Below are 19,338 nucleotides of genomic sequence, written 5' to 3' on the forward strand. Positions count from 1 at the left end.
TTTTGCATTGTCCTGCTGAAATACACAAGGCCTTCCCTGAAATAGACGTCATTTGCAGGGGAGCATATGTTGCTCTAAAACCTTTATGTACCTTTCAACATTCATAGTGCCTTCCAAAACATGCAAGCTGCCCATACCGAATGCACATATGCACCCCCATACCATCAAAGATGCTGGCTTTTGAACAACAAAAATATCAAATTTGGACTCGGCTGACCATTGAACACTTTCCCACTTTGAAACAGACACAAGACAAGGCCCACAAGACAATGATGGTCCTTCTGGACCATGTTCGCATATGGCTTCCTTTTTGCATGATAGAGCTTTAGTTGGCATCTGCAGATGGCACGGCGGATTGTGTTTACCGACAGTGGTTTCTGGTAGTATTCCTGGGCCCATTTAGTAATGTCAAAGACAGAATCATGTCAATGAGTGATGCAGTGTCGTCTGAGGGCCCGAAGACCACAGGCGTCCAACAAAGGTCTTCGGCCTTGTTATTTCTCCAGTTTCTCTGAATCTCTTGATGATGTTATGAACTGTAGATGATGAGATTTGCAAAGCCTTTGCAATTTTAGAAGAACATTGTTGTTAAAGTATTCCATAATATTTTTTTACGCACTATTTCACAGATTGGAGAGCCTCTGCCTATTTTTACTTCTTTTTTTTAGTTTTTTGAGAGGACAGTGGAGAGATGACAGGAAAGTATTGGGTTGGAGAGAAGGGAGCGGGATCAGCAAATGACCTCGAGGCGAGAATCAAACTCGGGTCACTGTGAGCAGTTGCGCTATATATCAACGCACTAACCACGAGGCTATCAGCGCCGACAACCCATTTTTACTTCTGAGAGATTCTGCCTCTCTAATACATCCGTTTTATAGCTAATTATGTTAGAGAACTGATGTCAATTAACTTAATTAGTTTCTAGATGTTCTCCCAGCTGAAGCCTTTCAACATTTTTTGCTTTTTCAGCCCTTTGTTGCCCTCTTGCCAACTTTTTTGAGACCTGTAGCACGCATCAAATTTGAAATGAGCTCATTTAGTGGATAAAAGTGTAAAATTTCTCAGTTTAAACATTTGTTATGTTCTCTGTGTTCTATTGTGAATAAAATAGTGGCTCATGTGATTTGAAGAAAAAAAAAAAAACGTCCCAACATTTACGGAATTTGGGTTGTATAAATGCCAAAACGTGCATGTATATATTCATAAAAAATATGTTATGTTTATATGTTAAATATATTTATATATAATATAAAATATAAGAACATAAATATATGCATGTAAGTACATGTAAATATTTTACAAATATTTACTGTATGTGTGTGTATTTATATATACATAATAAATATACAGAGTACACGTACATATATTATGTAAACAAAAACTTTTTAATCGTTTGACAGCATTAATATACAACCTGAATTTTGGGACATTTTCTAAATTTGAATAAAATGAAAACTAAAAGACTTAAATCACATGAGCCAATATTTTATTCACATAAAATATATACAGAACATATATAGCATAACAAATGTTTAAACTGAGAAATTAGATAATTTTATGCACAAAATGAGCATGTTTCAAACTTGATGTCTGCTACAAAGCCTTTGCCTAACCCTGCAATTAGTTGTCAAAAATACTGTTCATGTGATAGAAATGAAACGGAGCACCTTGTTTTGAATGAATTATATAAATAGTGAGTATGGTGTCTTTGTACACTTTATGGCGTTTTGATTCTTGTCAAACCTTTGAGTGATTCTTGTTTATTCTTTGAGTGATTCTGCTTTAACTTTTGAGGGGGAATAGTATTTATATAGTAGCTGTCATATATTTACAGTATATACTGTATTCATTCTTAAGGGTGATACATACTGGGTGGTATATAATGTATTTATTATTGAGTTTTTTTTTTTGTTTATTTGTTTGTTTTTTCTCATGACTTATTATCCAGTGTGCATGTTGTCTTATGACAAAATATATCTATATTATTTATTGCTGTGTAATACTTCTGTTGTCTACTGTCAATAAATTGACATATTTTTTAGATTGTGTCAAGGCATTGTGAACTCTACTCTTATTAAAGTGGGGTGGAAAAGCAAAAGCATAAAACGACTTGGGTATGAGGCTAGAGAAAAACATTTGGGTTGATTGACATTTGGGTTGATTCTCGTTTGGCTCTGTTCGAAGGCGGTCGCAATTTTCTTCCCTCCCTCCCTCCTGAACTTCCCTGCTTGCTCTCTTGTATTGTCCTGTCCTTCTTAAGAGACTCTCGCTGCACTATTTACAAAACCGAAATTATGGATCTGATCAACTGGTCTCTTAACGCAATTGACACCATCTTCTCGACTAGGAAAGCGGAATCTGGAGAACCGGAATGTCCCGCTGGGACGTTTGCTGCTGGCTACACGATGGACGCATGGGAGAGATGGCGGGTCGTGTGTCTGGCGGCTCTCTCCGTGGAGGACATTGAAGACATCTTCTTATTCGGAACAATGATAACTGGGTTTCTGCTATTTGGATTAGGCGTTGCCCTAAATTATCAGAAAATTAAGGAGACGGGACTGGCTATCCAAAACCTCTCACGGCTGCCCGTCATGATGGAGGCTGTAGGCAATATGGATTCGATCACGGCTAAGCTCTCGGCTTTGGAAAGGAAAATTGATGGACAAGCAGTTCAGAATGGACAATGAGAATAGCTGTGAAACTGGAAGACAGCTGTTCGCCCTAAGACAAAACAATCTTATCTCTTTCCGGCTTCCCACAACAGAACGGCTTGGCAAGGCCGCTCTGGTATCAACTCTCCGGTGAATACTGCAGGGAGACGCTCTTTCTTCCATTCCCTCCCCCCATCAAACACCTTGTTATTGTCGGGCGCTTGTGCTCTGTCCAAGGTCGTTTCCATGGCAATTGCTATGTCGCATCACAACCTGCGAACTGAGTCGACTGGTTTGGAGTGCTGGCGAAACGGATTTCAAGGCATACGAACTCACACGAACTTACACATACACACACTCATACACCTCCCTACCCCCATCCCACGCCTTCGTCGCTTAATCCTGTCAGTGATAACGGATCCATGTGTTTGCGCTGTAATGGCTGCTGGCCGGATGGCTGTTTCGTCTGAACTAGGATTACTATGCAAATTATGTTCCTGTGTTGACTGTGCTTTATGCTGAGGTTTTTGTCTGTTCTCACACTGCACTCTCATCCAGGAGCGTAGTGTGAGGACAATTTTTTTCTCCTCTCTTTCCTCATGTTATGCTGTATTTCTTCTTCTTTATTGCATTTCGTTGCCTTGTACCTACATGTGCAATGACAATAAATTGAATCCAATCCAATCCAATCCAATCCAATCCAATACCTGCATTTTCTGACTAAATGTTTAAGGGGGCTTGCTTGTCCAATGGGTGCTTCCATCTTACCCTGGCCAACTTTTGGCTACACCTCTGAGGAGCTCAATAAACCGGTTTTGTGCATCCTAATTAAACATGCCACCTGCTTTGAGTGAACTGTGTGAGGGCTCCCTTTTTACTGCTTACTCTTAATTAACTTAAGTTCTTGATTTTAACTAGAGTCACTAGTGATTAGGGTCAATCATCACAGTGAAAATACCCAATGTTTCAAACAGCAGTGGCTTAGAATCGCCATTCAGTTAGATGTCTAGGGAATACAGTGTGCTCAATAGGGGCTATATTAATGAAGAAAGCTAGGTAAGCATTATCTGGAAACTGGAACAGGAAACTGTACAAACTGAAAGTAATTGGTTATCAAAGTAAAGCAGGTCCCAAATGTTTAAAAGAAGATACTACTATAGTGTCTATATGAGAGGTTTGAGTAAAAGGTAGTAAATTACATCAGATTGTAGCTTTGCTCTCTTACTTCAAGACCATTAAATAATTCTTTGATTTCTGAGTGGCTGCACAAACATCTTCAAACTGAATTGCTGTGAATGAATGGAGTGAATTTACCTCCATTATGATGAAATGTTTTGTAAAATATTTGCAATTTCTCACATTGTTTTTTTAGACTGTTGACTTTTGTATATGATAATATAATAATAAATACATTAATTAATGAAACATATTTTTAATTAAAAAATGATAAAATCACAAGATCTTGTTTTTGTGAATGCAGTGTTTCTCCTAAGATCTGCTTCTCAAACTGCTTTTCCAATGAATATTTATCTCTAATAGCTTATCTTTATATATCGGTTACTTCTAAGACATTTGATTTTTGATGCAATTTGCCACTTAGACACGGCAGCAAAATACGCCTGTTCAATTGTGTACACACAGACTTATTTATAACTGTGACAACTGCATTCTACAACCAAATACATACTTGAGAAGGTTTGGTAGTGACAGACAAATTTTCATTCAATCTGAACAGTGTGTACAGAACTGATTAAAATAGTCCTATTTGGACCTGAACATCTTGTGCTCCCACCAGCAGTTTAATGATCCTGTAAAGATAACTTTTATGTGAAATGAACATACTTATGTTGCCTACATTTTAGTCTCACCCTCTATTTGTATGCACTCAATCCTTTCTTATTAGATATATCCATTAGCCTGCTGTCATTGGTGGTGACCGCTTGTGGCTTGGCCCTGTTTGGCGTCTCTCTCTTCGTTTCATGGAAATTGTGCTGGATTCCATGGCGCGAGCGAGGCCTCTCTCCAGGCACCAAGGAGGGACATCCAGAACCCCTTCATCCTCCTCCTCCACCCCTTCAACCCCAGCCCATCTATACCGAGGTGGACGCCACCCTTGACCGTCGGAATAATGCCAGAACTTCAGTGGTAAAAGAGACTACGGTGCCGCCCACTCCAGTCTCTCCGGCAGTTCCAGGATCTCCTCCTGCAGTGCCAGTGCCTGAGGCAGCCCTCAAAATAAGCCACACTTTACCTGATATTCCGCTGGAGGTTGAGTCTAAGACTCAAGATAATGGTGTCCATGGAAACACACGCATGCAGAGACAAATCAGGGATCCCTCCTCGACCTGTGTCAGGTAAGTTAACCTTCTATAATTACTTTAATGGATTCTGGTGAAACGTCAGTCTCAACAATTGAACTGGCTGAGAGGTCAATTTGGTGTCTAATCAGAGTTTATCACTAAGTGCCTCTACATTAGATGACACTGACTTCGTAAAGATGCCGTTTTCATTTTAACGTTGAACAATTTTAAGGCCATAGGCTTGCAGTGTTTTCCTGCAAAATTTTAAATTACAGCATAAAATGTTGAAATTTCCTGGATTAAGTATATAGTAATTCATTATTGTTTTTGTTGCAATCTTGTAAACAAATTAAAGGGATAGTTCAAGGGATATTCACTTTTACTTTGGTAAAATGACACTTATTATAAAACCGATTTCAATTCTGACCCATTAAACCTTATATCCAGTATTATTTTCTTTAACTCCTACTATATGTCAACAGGCAAAGTTCAATTCGGCGTCAAATGAACCAGTCGAACCCTGACTTCACAGTAACCCAGTTTCAGAGGCAGGACTCTCTGACTGGCATGAGTCTGGGCCAGCTAAAACCAGAACTCTACAAACAACGATCCCTAGATGGCGAGGACAACCGAAGCAGCTGTGTGGGCAGTTGTGGACTCCTCCACTTTATTCTTAAATATGACTGTGACCTGGAACAGCTCATTGTCAAGATCCACCGAGCTCAAGACCTCCCTGCCAAGGACTTTTCTGGAACCTCTGACCCATATGTAAAAATCTACCTTCTCCCAGACCGCAAAACCAAGCACCAGACCAAGGTGCATCGTAAGACTTTAAACCCTGTGTTTGATGAGGTCTTCCTCTTCCCTGTGGCATATGCGGACCTGCCCACAAGGAAGCTGCACTTCAGCGTCTACGATTTCGATCGGTTTTCACGCCACGATATTATAGGGCAGGTGGTGGTTGACAATTTTCTGGATCTAGTGGACTTTCCCAGGGAGACGAAACTCTGCAGGGATATCCAGTATGTGTCTTCGGTGAGTACATAATTCATGCTTCCATTGTTTGGTTTACTCTTCGAGATGAACGAAAATTAATTAAACATTTGAGAGTCAACTGAGAGATTCAGGGACTATAGATATTTATTGCCCTTTGTAAAAAAATGGCAAACACTGTGGCACTGTCAAAATATTGCTGTTTTTCCATCAAAACTGCTCTTTGGTTAAGAAATGCTTGAAAAAAAATACACATGTTTTATTTGTATTGCTGTAATACAAATAAACAATGTAAATGCAATCGAAAATCTACAAAATCTTCAGCTTGACGCATGCACAAATTGAAGCATGATTCCTTAATTGTAGTGCATTGCATAAAAATATTCCGTACTCATTATTCAGACACACCATTAATGGACTATTTTCCAGTGTTGATACTGTAGCAATGTATGACTGTTTACTGCTCAAACCAAGCAGCTTTCTGTTGAGCAGCACAGTGAATTCATTAGACCCATTTGTATACGAGCTAAATCTGCATGGATAGACTTTTTCGCACTTCATGTGAAACTCCTTATTGGACAGATTCCTATTGAAATAAATAGAATTCTGCCCTGAGATTTCACAGAGCAATGGTAAATTTTGTTTGTTTTTTGTGCCTTTACCTGACCCACATCTTTTTTGATAAATTACGTTTTTAAGGCACACACTTACTACTCATTCTATGACCAACATTTGGACTGATATTCTTACAAAAATCTCAAATTTCGTGTTACCCTCAAGGGGTTTATTTGGCGGTTAGCTACACATTATCTTACTTTTGAAACTGCTAAGAAAATAATTTAATATATATACATGAAATATTGATATGTTGAAATTATTTCATTATGCAAGAAGAAAGAGTATGGCGTGATCAGGAGACATGAAGATAGCATAACTACAGTATGTAGGAAATCAATTTTAGAAGGCCATGTAATAAAAAGGCAGTGGTTTTCAATCATCAGCACTCACAGCACTGCACATTTAGTATGTCTTATCTAACACACAGTTCACTGAGACAAACCACTGGTATTACAATTAATGGGTAAAATTGGAATGTCCAGTATGATAGTGAAGTAAATCCCACCTTCTAAATAAAAGAGCAAGTCAGTCACTGTTACTGCCTGGTCTTTACAGTAGTTCTTGCTGTTAGATGGCAGCGTAGCTGCAGCTGCTGTTTGAAAGCTCCAGATACCATAGAAACAACCATAAAATGGTTAATGCTGTCAGAATTTGTGCAGTATTTTCCACACAATGCACAAGCACATTGTCTGGACCAACCAGAAAAAAAAAATAAATAAATAAAAAATAAATAACGATATAATTTCAAATATGATATTGAATTGTAAGTTAAACAAGTAGTTTTTGAGAATTTGGAATTTCCATTCGTTATGGCTTTAGAATAACATTCCGTCAATAATGCCTAACTACACAAGAACAAATGAGTAACACAATATTAAATACTCTGATTAACAATTTAGTGAGTATACATTTAAATGCAGCTGTGAGCTAATAAATAACTACTATTTGTATGCCTCAAGGAGAACTTTTTAGCTTTTGTGACCTCAAATGAGGCCAGTTTTCCAGCATCCCTCTGAACTTCTCCGTTACTTGTATGGTTTATTTATTTTATATTATTATACTTAATTGAAGAGAAGACAGTTTAGATGTAATACTCATTGAATAACTAGAGCAGTGGTTCTTCGTTGCAGTCCTAGGGACCCTCTGCTCTGCACATTTTGCATATCTTATCTGATCTCTCTCGGAGCTTAGACAAATTAAGAAAAAAAAAAAGTTCAAATACATTTTATCATATTACCTTGCTTTTGAATTATGATCCCAGGAACCCACAGCACTAGACATTTTGTATATCTCCCTTATTTAACACACTTGATTTAGATCATCAGTTTATAAGGAGAAGTCTGAACCAAGGTCCCTTTCAAGGCAAGTTAGATTACTTGGCAGACATCTTGAGTATTTCATTCATATAAGTAAAGTTAACCTTAGAATATCCCCTACTTAAACTAATGTCTAACTTTTTCTTTTTGCATTTACTGACTTTTTTTTCATTAATTTTCTCACTTCTTCATTATCTCATACTCCTCTAAGATCACTCCTGTGAGTGTAAGGTATCACTCCATGAGGAACATGGCATTGGAAGTGTTAAGAAAATGGCTTTTGAATTGGCAAAGATGATTGCTTCTGTTTGCTTCTTTGTGTGATCAGTGGATTGCATTCTCTATTTAGAAATGAATGTCTGTACTGGGTCAGACCAACAAGATGATTCCTCCCTGTGTGGCTGTTATTTTAAACACACTGTCACACATCACTGAGAATCTTGTGAAGCTGAAATGTGTCCCATTAACATTTCTGAACACTCAAAAATTTAAAAATATATTCCAAATATATTTTGATTCAAATTCTGATTATCCAAATGCACATTACTTGTTAGGCCATTTATATAAGCCATTTAAATATTTGTTTATTAAAATAGAGCATATATTAGAAAATAAATAAATACATAAATAAATAAATAAATAAATAAATAAATAAATGAAGGAATAGTTCTTACAAAATTGATTCCCACTGATTCACTCTCTTGTTTCAAATATGCAATGATTTATCTCTTCCTTCCAAGGAACAATAAAAAAAATATTTATAGGAATAGGAACTGGACTATAGTACATATATACATATATATATATTATTATTTTTGCATGGAAGACCATTATCGCAACATTTCCTTATATGGTTTGGAACAACATGAGGGTCAATAAAGTTTGACAAATTATTTTGGATATTATTTAGATCATTTTGCTTATAATATAGATTATTTTGCTTCAACTTTTGCTTTAATGCTGTCTGGTTGGCAAATATTGGAAGCTGCCATGGCATATTGATGTGTTTCACACTTTAATAATTATGAGGAACTAATTAATCAGAATCTTCTGTTCCAAAGGTCCATTGCAAATCATTTGTTTTATGCACCTGCAGCCATTTCAGAACAAATCTATAAAACCATTACCCTCACAACACAAATCACACACCTGCATCAGTTCACATGGTCAAACACATTTGAATAGCCACAGCTAAATCATGTGGAATGGCAGCTATGTGAAATTTTTATAGAGCATAACTGTCTATTGGTCATAGCCGGCTGGGTAACTAAGAAAATAAAATATATTAAAGATGAATATTGCACCCTAATTGGACTACTTTTGTCACAAGTTATGGTAAACAGTCAGCTTTTTAATTTCTACAAGTGTACAATGAATTCAGCTTCAGAAAACATGCTGATTCATCCAAACCCACTCAGTTCTGCCAGACGTCTCACCAATACCAATCTGGAGTCTAGTAAACAGACTTGTTTTTACAGAGCATAAGCAATGAACTGACTCTGAGGGGAATTTCTAAATAAAACCACTGGTGACTTTCTGAAATTAACAGCACACAGGACGTGTTTTGATGTTCAAACCCTGTTCTTTCGCCTAATTCAAAAAGAATAACTAGAGCTCATTTAAGACTCAACTCAAGCTAATGAGACAAATCTACCCGGATCTGTCATAACAATCACAAATACAAAATTCAGAGTGCTAGAGAAATTGAGAGGTTTGTCCCAAAGGGCCTCATTCGAGTGTACAGTATAGCTCAAAGCCCACTAAACAGAATACTAGAGTGAATTATTGCAGTTCCTCATTCGGTGGAAATATAAATTATGATTATTTGCTTTTGGAGGAAAAATAAGGACTAGAGAAATAAAAGTTCTTAGTTACTTGTAAACTGTGAATATAAGTGGTCAGTCGGTCATTATCGCAAAAAAGACAGCAGTCTGGTGTCATCATTAAGGTGTTTATTTTGCGATAATGATGGTCTGGCAGTACATTATCCAGCTTGTTATTTGACTGCTTACCAAATACAGAAATGTTTGTACACAAAATGTCGTTTTGACCAGAAATTATTTTATGTGAGAAGAGACATGTTATGGAAAATCAGTTGATAAGAATTTACAGTTTAGGTACATTATAAACATAGGTATAATGTGTTCATATTATGATTCAGTGTGATCCAGTTAGTTTTCATTCAATGACAATATAAATGTCAAATAGCTTTTACACAAATATTTTGTAGAATAATAACAACATCAGGTGAGAAATACAATGTTGCCAAAGTTCTCTCTCGAAGAAGAAGAAGAAGAAAGAAAGAAAAAGAACTTTGAGCTGCTGAGTTCAAAATATAGACAAAGAGTCAGATTTACAAACAAGCTTGCACCAGTGTAAACTCTATTTTACAGTGGAGTGTCGGATATGAACTCATAATATCTCACTGCCACCAAGAACACCTCCTTGTTTTTTTGTTTGTTTTTTGCGCCTTATATGCTGACTATCCTGTATGCTGACTATTTAAAGATGATAGGTAAATGCCATTATAAAAAGACAATATGGAGTCTGACAGATGCTAGTCTCATCCTTGGATACCCTCTGTTTTAAAATCAAGAGTTAAGAGGCTGCTACAGTTAGGGCTTTTGTGGAAAAAATCTGTTTGAAACAGACTCCCTTTTTTCCATAGAGCGACTTAGTAGCAAGTAACCTATTATAGAAAGCAATATGTTATAAGCAAAGTGTTATGTGTTTTGTATGAAATAACCTGCACTTATGATTGAATGCAATTCTGATTACAAAGTCTGCACACATTTTCTGTTTTCTGCTTGTTTGCTCTATAGCAGCTCATGCAAACTGCTGAGCCATTGTTTGATTGTGGGATTTTTTATTTATTGATTTTTTTTCTTTCTTTCTCACAGTGGTCTATTATACTATGGTCTGTTATTGCTCCTAAATGGCATGCAGAAATAAAACATAATTTGTAACATTCAGAATCAATCACCACAGCAAGAATGCTCTCACATTTCGAAGTAAAAATAAATGTATCTTTGCGTACTAACAAACTGTCCTTCTATATATCAGTCAGGTTTAAAATATTGGAGGATCACCATATCATCCACCAATCACCATAACCCATTTCTGGGTTCTGTCATTCTTAACCATGTTGGTGAAGTTCATATTGCAGTAGCTGATGGTCAGGTGTAGATGAATCTCATCAGTTAGATCCTCCTTTTTCAGCAGACTGGAGGTAAGCCATCATTGTGAAGTTCAAATGAATAGGTGTTAGAAAAGCTCGTCTCACATTCTCGGCTGAGTTATTTCGAGAGAAAGTGATAACACGACTGTTACTTTTTCATGCTCCTGACGTTAGTGTTGTTCTGATATGATGCAAAGAGCCATGAAAAAATTCATGAGAAGGTGGCAGCTTGTTCCTCTGTGAACTCCGTGTAATCTATATTTACCATGTTCTGCACGATTTTCAATGAAAGAATGAATACATGAACAGATGCATGAATAAATAACTGAATCAAACAGTCATTTAATATGAATGAAGGTGTTTACTGTACAAGTAGAATAGCAAATTGGAGTAAATAAATCTTGTTTCTGTTCCCAGGACAATGTGGATCTGGGGGATTTGATGTTCTCTCTATGCTACCTACCTACTGCTGGACGACTGACCATCACCATGATCAAAGCACGGAATCTGAAGGCCATGGACATCACTGGAGCTTCAGGTATGGGCAGATTCAGATTTCATTAATATAGCTGTATTTATACATATTATCCTTTTTTTTCTTATCTCCATAACAGAATAGCTTTAGGGGATTTGCAACTTACGCTATGATATGAAAGAGGCTTATAGATAAAGTTTTAAGCTTGTGAGGAAAGAATATTTAACCACCCCACCCCACAGTGCAATACATGAAAAACTGAAAAAATCTCACATTTGCATTCATGCATAAATACATTTAAAACTGATTCCCTTTTATAATAATATAACATGGTCAGAGTTGTAGCTTTGACTGTATTTCCAGACATTAAACATAACATTTCAGTTTATGCATGTGATTTTTTGGATTTGCGTTCAAATGGAACTGCAAATAAAAGGTTATGGCATCAAATGCAAATTAAGACATATTATTTTAATATCCTTACTATGATAACATTACATATTTTCACTATCCACTTGGACTCATTTCCTAGATCCTTATGTGAAAGTTTCTCTGATGTGTGATGGACGGAGACTGAAAAAAAGAAAAACCTCCACCAAGAGGAACACATTAAACCCAGTGTACAATGAGGCTATAGTGTTTGATGTCCCTCCGGAGAACATTGACCAAATCAGCCTTCTCGTAGCTGTTATGGACTATGACCGGTGAGAGTCTCACAAATGTTGTATGTGTCCTTTCTGGCCATTATAGACTCATGCTATAAAAGTATAAATTCTTATATTTCAATTAATTGAAATTATTGCTTTGTTGCTATTTCTTATTTTTCTTTTGTGCTTTCTTTCTGATTTTTAAGCAAAGTTCCAGTTTCAAAACAAGTTAAGCTCTGTGCACAGCATCTGTAAAATGCAACTGACTACCACAGAAATTAATTTTGACTTATCCTCCAAAACATCTCTCAAATATAGATCACATTTACACACGACTCTATAACAATGTTATAATCTATAATCTGGTATAGATGCTGTTATTGCTATCATTATAGATTTTGCTGCCTTTAATCATGAGTTTTGTGCATTCTCATGTAATTCTGTTTACATTCATTTGTTTATCTGTAAGTGTAGCATTGTTTTGGTTGTTTAATATTGGGATGTTAAAAATGGACATGGACAAGACAAAGCAAACACATCCTAAAATGTACTTTATGCTTGTGGACTTTAAGTCTATACTTAATTTTATTTTCATTATTGTGAACATGCTTTTTGTTTGTTAACTGAGAAATGAGACAAAATAAAAAAGAGCAGGAATGGGAGATGACAAATGTTGCTTAAAACTGATGTTTTGATCAGCTGTCTTTAAAAGTTTAATAATATTACTATTAATCCAAAATTATACACACAAAAGTACACACACATGAAGAGGTCAAATATGTGAGCCTTATAGAAGGGGTTGTGGAGATACATAATGCAGTTCTGAAAAAATAATACGATTGCAAAAAGTAGTCTTATGAAGTAAACAGTATTTTTGTTCTGTCTCTTTACACAGTGTAGGTCACAATGAGGTCATTGGTGTGTGCCGAGTAGGTAATGATGCTGAGGGTTTGGGCAGAGAACATTGGAATGAAATGTTGACATATCCACGCAAACCCATCGCACATTGGCACCCTCTCATTGAGGTAAGACCGCTGTCACGGTGCACACACGAGGGAGGAACCAGGAACACGCAGACGAGGATGTAAACTCAAATAACATACTTTACTGGGGACATCAAGGCAGGGCAAGACAAGGCAGAGCAAGACACAGACATCAAACACCGGGGATAACGAGTAGACCAGACGAAGTTTAACTGAACAGACAGGACTAATATACACAGGTAAATCATAGATAACGAGACGAACACGGCTAGACAAGAATTAACTAATGATTACATTTAACAAGGACAGGAAACAAACCAAATAAGGGCACAAGAGGCAGGAACACATGACACACACACGACAGTTCCCTGACATAACTCCCCCCTCCCGAAAGGCTCGTCCCGAGCCTTAACAGTTCCATCAGGGAGGGGGGGTGGGCGCTCTGGAGGCCTCTCAGGACAGACACGGACCACAGGACGGGGACCTCCAGAGCGGAACAGACAGACAGGACCCATGGCGGAGCAGGGAGCTCAGGAGGCCATGGCAGGTGGTAACTGTGGCCATGGCATCCTTCTTCGGCCCACCCACTCCACCCAGAGCTCTACTACCCCCCCCCCAAAATTTCCATGGGGAATCCAGGGGGTATCAGGAGCCCTCCGGGGCTAGACAGACAAAACAGTACAAGACACGACAGAAACCCTCCAGGGTCAGACAAACACGACAGGACATCCCACAGGAACCAGAAGCCCTCCTGGGCTGGCTAGGAAGCTGAGTCTTCCTCTGGGCATGACGAGGAGTCAGGGGCCCTCACAGGGTCCCTCAGCGACCTCCTCCACTTCTGCGACAGGGGGGGCAAGCGGCTGCGACTGGCCTCCATGGCCACAACTCAAGGAGCCGCCTGCCCCAGACGAGTCTCCATGGACAAGACATGACACGACAGGGTAAGTTTTAAAATGTTCCTGTGGGCACAACGAACACAAACACGGCTCTCCTGGCCGTGACATGTGGACTTGATCCACGGAGAGGGTATCGGCGACCGGCAGGCTTGAGTCAGCGGCAATCCGGTGGGCTTGAGTCAGCGGCAATCCGGTGGGCTTGAGTCAGCGGCGGACCGGCGGGCATTGAGTCAGAGGCGGACCGGCGGGCATTGAGTCAGAGGCGGACCGGCGGCGTGCACAGGGGAGCCGCGGACGGCGGCGTGAACAGGGGGAGCCGCCGACGGCGGGTTGGCTTTCCCCGCGGACGGCAGCGTGATCTCCCGCGAACGGCGGGCACGGTGAAGCCGCCGACGGTGGGTAGGCTTTCCCCACGGACGGCGGACTTGGGTGAACCGCAGGTGGCGGCGTGAACTCCCGCGAACGGCGGGCTCGGTGTGCCGCGGACGGCGGCGTGAACTCCCGCGAACGGCGGGCTCGGTGTGCCGCGGACGGCGGCGTGAACTCCCGCGAACGGCGGGCTCGGTGTGCCGCGGACGGCGGCGTGAACTCCCGCGAACGACGGGCTCGGTGTGAGCGGCGAGGTTGGGATAGCCGCGGACGGCGGCGGATATCTCCCACGATCGGCGGGTAGGATGAGCCGCGGACAACGGCGAACTTCTCCCGCGATCGGCAGACTCGCAGGGCTCACGGCCAGCGAACTCGCGGCAATCCTGCCGAACTCCCACGCCCACTTGACGCGGGCTAGGGCAGAAGGACGAGTGGCGACTTCCATGCCGCGAGGGACAAACAGGAACAAACAAAAAACTTTTTAAAAAAAACGGAAAACAAAACGAGGTGAAGGGGCGCCGCTTACTGTTTAGGTCTGGTCTTCTGTCACGGTGCACACACGAGGGAGGAACCAGGAACACGCAGACGAGGATGTAAACTCAAATAACACACTTTACTGACATCAAGGCAGGGCAAGACAAGGCAGGGTAAGACACGGACATCAACAGGAACACCGGGGAGTAACGAGTAGACCAGACGAAGTTTAACTGAACAGACAGGACTAATATACACAGGTAAATCATAGATAACGAGACGAACACGGCTAGACAAGAATTAACTAATGATTACATTTAACAAGGACAGGAAACAAACCAAATAAGGGCACAAGAGGCAGGAACACATGACACACACACGACAGTTCCCTGACAACCGCATAGACTTTCTCAATTAAAGTTAATTCGGGTCAATTTTAGTGCTTGCTCATGGGGCAGCAGGCCTAATACATCAGGCATAAAACTTACTGTCACAATTATACCGTTTCAAGTTTAAAAACAGATGAAAACAGTGATTTGTTTGATATTCTTTTTGAATACCTCTCGTTTTGCATCAGTAAGACAGTAAATGTCTATTTAGAGCTCCAGCGTGTACTGAATGGACGTTCTCTTTCACTAGCTATATTCTTGTTTGCAATTATTATAGGATGTTCACGAAAAGACTCTCATTTCAACAATTATTTAAGCATTGCTTAAACGTACCACTAAACCTTTGTACATGATGATTGTACTTCATTGCTGAATGTGGAATTTGAAGAACATACAGCTGGTCTTGCCAATTAAAACAAAATCTATTTTAGACATCGATGCTTTTGTCATTACTCACAACATAATTCACAAACACAGGTAATTGCTGTCAAAAACTACTCTACTGTTGGTCTTATAAATGCTCGGAGAATAAACTGTCCAGGGATAAAATGTGAGACATTATTTAAATAAATGAAATCTTCCAGAGAGCAGAAAAGTACTGTTGACCTTTATGCGGTCATGACTTCAGATTTACTGCAGGGGAAATCTATCTCTTAGGAAAAATGAAGTGTAACAACTTATTACATAGAAAATAAATAAATAATAATAATATTTATTATATTAACATCCCGTGGTAACTAGGAATTATAGAAGCTTCAGTCTGGATCCAACCCTTAACCTGTTAACTGTCATGGGCACCGGTGGGCCCACTTGCCATTAACATTACATGTTTTAAACAGTAATATCTTAGTCTGAACCTAAAGCAATCTTGTCAAACTATATATCGTTTGAAAGCTTAAAGACTCTAGTTTTCATTTTTGGTCACTGGTGAGCAACCGTAATTTATTCATTTGTAATATTACCCTTTCAGCCATTGCAAGAGAAGTTGGTCATTCCAAATTTGTGATTTCTAGAATACTGCAGCTTTACAATGATGCTAATTCATTCAAGACAAGATAATTCAGACACTCTCAATAGGGAATCAGTTCAACCAACCCAGGCTCAAGAAAATACGTGCTTCTGTATGTATTTCTGTAACACCGTAATTACGTACCTTACTCCATGTTTCGCAGCAGTTTCAAACTGAAATGTCCAGAGAGTGGTGCTAAAACACATTAAACGTGACCGTGGCACGTTTTTATTACGTTGATACAGACACGTATTGCTGCATATTTATTACAATGCTTGAGGTAAATATTGTGGCTGTTCAGAATTCAAATAGCCAATCCGTGAAGTGTCGCTAAAAGTTAATGCTCTATTGTGCTGTAAATATCCCCTACACCAAACCCAAACCTAAGCCTACCCGATAGTGCTAACAAATGCAAAAGTAATATAAAAACACATTTGTTGATGCAGCTGTTCTATTTTAACTTCCTTATGTGTATTTGAGGTGTTAACTTACTGAATTAGAAATCCCATGCATATGAAGCTGTATGTGTAATGACAACTTTTTTTCTGACAGTTGTAACCCTCCAAAATTTTAGTTCTAATATTTTGTGTGTGTGTGTGTGCTTCAGTGGTTACTGTTCTATAATTTTTATCACTGTGTTCCACAAAATAAAGGTTTTGTTTAAATGCCTTGGATATTTTGTCAAACATGTTAATAGAACAGTTGTATACCTTCAGCTAATTTGATGAAGATTGGCAATATTAAAAAAAAGTAAAGCAATTATAGATTGTTCTCTAATTTTGATATCCACTGTATGTTTTCTGCAAAAAAAATAACTCTGAAGATATATTTTTGTAATTAATAAAGAAAGTTCAACTGATAATTTGCCTTTAATTAGTAAGGACACCTGCTGTTAACAAGCATAGCCATTAAGAGACAACAAGAAAACAAAAAGAAAAGCAGACCCGCGAATACACACGGTCTTAGAATTCTTAATTATAATTATTAATACTGTGGCAGAAACAGAGAAACAAATAGAGACATAATTAGCGTAGCTGCTATTCCATCTAAGCAAAAATGATTTGTTCAACCCAAGCTAAAGAATAATAATAATGTACATTTGATCAGATATAACTGCAGTACAAGATTATAAGATGTATTATGTGAATGCTTGTCTGAAGAGATATGTCTTTAATCCAGATTTAAACAAATAGAGTGTGTCTGAACCCCGAACATTATCAGGAAGGCTATTCCAGAGTTTGGGAGCCAAATGTAAAAAAGCTCTACCTCCTTTAGTGGACTTTGCTATCCTAGGTACAACCAAAAGTCCAGAGTTTTGCGACCTTAGGGAGCGAGCTGGATTGTAGCGTGGTAGAAGACAAGTTAGGTACGCAGGAGCTAAACCATTTAGGGCCTTATAGGCAAGTAATAATATTTTGTAAATGATACGGAACTGAATAGGTAGCCAGTCCAGAGACTGTAAAATTGGGGTAATATGATCATATTTTCTTGACCTGATAAGAACTCTAGCCGCTGCATTTTGGACTATTTGTAGGTTGTTTATTGAAGATTCAGGACAACCACCTAGCAGTGCATTACAATAGTCCAGTCTAGAGGTCATGAATGCATGAACTAGCTTTTCTACATCAGAAACAGGTAGCATTTTTCGAAGCTTGGCAATGTTTCTAAGCTGGAAGAATGCTGTTTTTGTAACATGGGAAATATGATTTTCAAAGGACAAGTTGCTGTCTAATATAACACCCAGATTTTTTACTTTAGAGGACGTGACAATGCATCCGTTTAGTTGCAAATTGTAATCCAAGAGATTCGGTGTACTGTTTTTTGGTCCAATTAGCAGTGTCGGGGAAAGTTACTTTAAAAAGTAATGCATTACAATATTGCTTTACTCCCTAAAAAAGTAACTAATTATGTTACTTAGCTACTTTTTATGGAAAGTAATGCGTTACGTTACTTTTCCGTTACTTTTGTGTTACTTTTTAAATATGAGCATGGCTTGATTGTTTTTAATACAAGATAGCAAATGTAAAAGCCCTTTCACACCAAAAAGTGTAATGAATAAACCTCAGGCTGAAGGAAAAGTAAATTCACGTCTGTGAAGTAGAACGCAGGAGAAGAGGGTTCAACACTCTTCAGCAACAAAAAACAATGAAGCACAATTGTTAGTTTATCTAAAATCATTTTTGCTTATCAGTATGGTTGAACTGGATCCTCAAAGGTCAGCAGCAAAGACATTGGTTAATAAAATGGGATTAGATACATTTGTGTTGTTTAACATATTTAATTATTGCAGGTTTGCGTCATATTCTGAGTTTGCATTTCACTGTTTTAATTAATTTTGCTGAATACTAAATCTGTTTTTTTGCGAGTGGGATGAATTAATGCACATTCACATTTAGTATAGGACTACAGTAACAGTATGTTCACACAGCACACTGTCAGTCAATAAATGGGAAAAAAGTAACTTTTTGGAAAAAGTAACTCAGATATTTTCTTGTAAATTAAAAAGTAATGCGTTACTTTACTAGTTACTTGAAAAAAGTAATATTATTACGTAACTCGCATTACTTGTAATGCGTTACCCCCAACACTGCCAATAAGTAATATCTCTGTCTTATCTGAATTTAATAGGAGGGAATTATTGGTCATCCAATCTTTTACATTTTTTACACAATCTATTAGCTTAGATAGTTTAGAAGTTGCAAGAGAAGCCATTGCAAGAGAAGTTGGTCATTCCAAATTTGTGATTTCTAGAATACTGCAGCTTTACAATGACGCTAATTCATTCAAGACAAGATAATTCAGACACTCTCAATAGGGAATCAGTTCAACCAACCCAGGCTCAAGAAAATACGTGCCTCTGTATGTGTTTCAGCATAACAATGAAAACTAATCCCGTATTTTCTAATACTATTACCAAGAGGCAACATGTATATTGAAAATAGGACCTAGGACAGATCCTTGTGGTACTCCATACTTTACTGGTGATAATTGTAATGACTCTCCATTTAAATGAACAAAGTGGTAGCAATCGGACAGGTAG

At 38.4% G+C, this 19,338-nt stretch overlaps 1 protein-coding gene across 1 annotated transcript in view; it reads left to right on the plus strand.

Moving 5' to 3' along the window:
* syt9a (synaptotagmin IXa) overlaps positions 1-19,338 on the plus strand; it is a gene marked incomplete at its 3' end in the record, with an annotated part of 31,146 nt that overhangs the window by 8,476 nt on the left and 3,332 nt on the right. The window contains exons 2-6 of the mRNA XM_079374019.1: positions 4,555-5,005; positions 5,434-5,986; positions 11,474-11,594; positions 12,064-12,235; positions 13,074-13,203. Coding sequence (XP_079230145.1) covers positions 4,555-5,005; positions 5,434-5,986; positions 11,474-11,594; positions 12,064-12,235; positions 13,074-13,203 — 1,427 coding nt within the window. The remainder of the gene's footprint in view (positions 1-4,554; positions 5,006-5,433; positions 5,987-11,473; positions 11,595-12,063; positions 12,236-13,073; positions 13,204-19,338) is intronic.

The sequence above is a fragment of the Barbus barbus genome (genome assembly GCF_936440315.1).
Source record: "Barbus barbus genome assembly, chromosome: 23".
NCBI classification, from domain to species: domain Eukaryota; kingdom Metazoa; phylum Chordata; class Actinopteri; order Cypriniformes; family Cyprinidae; genus Barbus; species Barbus barbus.